At 39.8% G+C, this 2726-nt stretch overlaps 1 protein-coding gene across 2 annotated transcripts in view; it reads left to right on the top strand.

The window, feature by feature from the left end:
• The window catches only part of LOC119838430 (guanine nucleotide-binding protein-like 1), a 23097-nt gene extending 20691 nt beyond the window's left edge, over window positions 1–2406 (top strand). For both annotated transcript variants that reach the window (XM_038364376.1, XM_038364377.1), the window contains exons 11-12: window positions 560–657; window positions 1637–2406. In XM_038364376.1, the coding sequence (XP_038220304.1) occupies window positions 560–657; window positions 1637–1839 (301 nt within the window). In that variant the 3' untranslated portion in view covers window positions 1840–2406. The remainder of the gene's footprint in view (window positions 1–559; window positions 658–1636) is intronic.
• The last annotated feature ends 320 nt before the right edge of the window (window positions 2407–2726 follow it).

The following is a 2726-nucleotide window of genomic DNA, read 5'->3' as shown; positions in this document are numbered from 1 at the left end:
GTGTTTCGTACGGTGAGTGGGGGAGCCGGAGGCCTATTTCCTTCTCCTAGCCCTTCCCAGTCCTTTCCTTCTTCCCATTTATCAATCCTTTCCTCATCCCTTACCCTTTAAGAGCGGGCAGCACATTCTCAGAGGTATAGGGCCTCTGGGAATATTCATGGGTGGTGGTGATCGCTTACCATCAGGCGAACCACCAGCTCAGTTGCCCGCTATGACATAAAAAATAAATGTTATTATACACTAGCTTTTGCCCGCAGCTTCCCCCACGCGGTCGTAATAAATTTTCATGGTACAAACTGTCATGCCATATTTTACCCCCTTGAGGGTAGAATTTATCAAAATCCTTTCTTAGCGGCTGCCTACGTCATAACATCTATCCGCATGCCAAATTTCAGCCCGATCTGTTCAGTGGTTTGGGCTGTGCGTTGATAGATCTCTATGTCAGTCACCTTTGAGTTATCCCTCCCTCTTTAAAAAAACTCATTGATCATTATGAGCATACAGACACACAGACGGCAGAAAGCGACTTCGTTTTATACTATGTGTTGTATTCTTTTAGGCTGGACACATACCGAGCGGCTAACAGCATTTTAAGGATGGCGTTGGACGGGAAAATCTGCCTGTGGCTGCGTCCGCCTAACTTCACAGACGAGAGAGGTGAGTTCATATTTACTTATATGTTACTAGCTGCGCCGCGCGGTTTCACCCGCGTAAGTCCGTATCCCGTAGGAATATCGGGATAAAAAGTTGCCTATATGTTGTTCCAGTTGACCAGCTGTCTACGTACCAAATTTCATTGCAATCGGTTCAGTATTCTTTGCGTGAAAGAGCAACAAACACGCACACATCCTTACAAACTTTCGCATTTATAATATTAGTAGGAAGGATAGTAGAATTTAATTTTTAGTTTTATAGCATTGAAATGCTTTATAAATGAGAAATTTTGGCGGAGAAATATGGCGCGGGGTGCCCCTCAGGCACATGAAACCGAAAGAGTAGAAGAAATTCGATTACTGTGGCAGGATCACGGGTGGCCGAGAGGCTAGGCGTTGCTACGGTTAGGCAAGAAACGCAGGTTCGAATCCTGCCTCGTGATCAAATTTTTTCTATTCTTTCAAAATTTCTTATAGGATAGTAGAATGTTTTGTATCATGTCATGTCCATTAAAGTGTTCTTTCTTTCTTTGTTAATCTAATTTTAAAAGAAGGAAACAGATTCTCTTTCTTTGATAATTAGATTATTATACCAATAACTGCTGCACCGCTGTTCTGCCTTATTCTTATCATTTAGGGGTATGAAAAATAGATGTTGGCCGATTCTCATAGATACCGGATAAGCACCAAAAAATTTCATCAAAATCGGTCAAGCCGTTTCGGAGGAGTATGGAAACGAAAACTGTGACACGAGAATTTTATATATTAGACTAGCTGCACCCGGCAAACGCTGTTCTGCCTTACTCTTATCATTTAGGGGTATGAAAAATAGATGTTGGCCGATTCTCATAGATACCGGATAAGCACAAAAAATTTCATCCAAATCGGTCAAGCCGTTTCGGAAGAGTAAGGCAACGAAAACTGTGACACGAGAATTTTATATATTAGATTTTATACCAATTAATTTTTCGTATATCCCGCAGAGAAATTCGAAAAATGCGACGAGATAAAATACGTGAAGTGGGTGCAAGCGCTCACGCGGGACGCGTCCGCGGCGGTGACGTCATCGTCGGAGGGGGACGGCGATAGCGCGGACAGCGACGGCCGCGAGAGCGAGGGGGACAGCGATAGCGGCGGCGATACGGCCGAAATGGCTAATAAATTCGCCGCGTTAGCTAATGAATAAATGTTTTAATGTAGTTTTTTTATATTGTTTTTTTTTTAATATAATGATTTAATAAAAAAATGGCTTGATTTAAACTAATTTGCTGCAGGAATTATTGTTTTTAAGACATGTTTAATGGAGGCGAATTTAATTTGATTTCATAATTCAAATATATTTCCATGGAAATGTATACGTATTTCTATGGAAATTTTTGCATGTTGTTTATATATGCTACTAGCTTTCCGCCCGCGGATTCGCCTGCATGGTAAAACAAAAAGGTAAAGATATAGTCCCGTGGGATTCCCGGTATTGAGTCACGTTCATATAATTTCTAGGATAAAAACTATCCTGTGTCCTAACTCGGGTTTAAACTATCCCTGTACCGAATTTCATCCAAATCGGATCAGTAGTTTAATCGTGAAGGACGGACGGTGACTTTCGCATTTATACTATTTATAATTTATCCATATTTAGCATTATATAACTTTTGTCTCTCGGATCGCGATGGCGTTTAGACATATATATACATATATATCTAGTTTATTATTAGTATTTTCTTGTGTTTGATTTCACGCGAGTATTATGCATTTAGAAATTAATAAGTTTTTAACGGATTTTAAACGCGCTTTATTCATTATATTATTAACCCGACGTTTCGAACACTTTACAGCGAGCGTGGTCACGGGGAGCGTCAGTCTCCCCAGTATAATAAATAAATCGCTTTTAAAATCCGTTAAAAAGTTTTTAGTTTATTTTATTAGTATAATTAATAATTTCAAGTGTACTAGGCGCGCAGAAAGAAAGCATCAAAATCGGTTGAGTAAGTTTAATGATTTCGGTATACAGACACACAGACGACGGCGGAGAGCGACTTTATTATATAATATGTAATGATGGTTTATGATTAT

Source organism: Zerene cesonia, unplaced genomic scaffold, assembly GCF_012273895.1.
Source record: "Zerene cesonia ecotype Mississippi unplaced genomic scaffold, Zerene_cesonia_1.1 Zces_u003, whole genome shotgun sequence".
NCBI classification, from domain to species: Eukaryota; Metazoa; Arthropoda; class Insecta; order Lepidoptera; family Pieridae; genus Zerene; species Zerene cesonia.
This window is presented reverse-complemented; position numbering and strand designations above follow the sequence as displayed.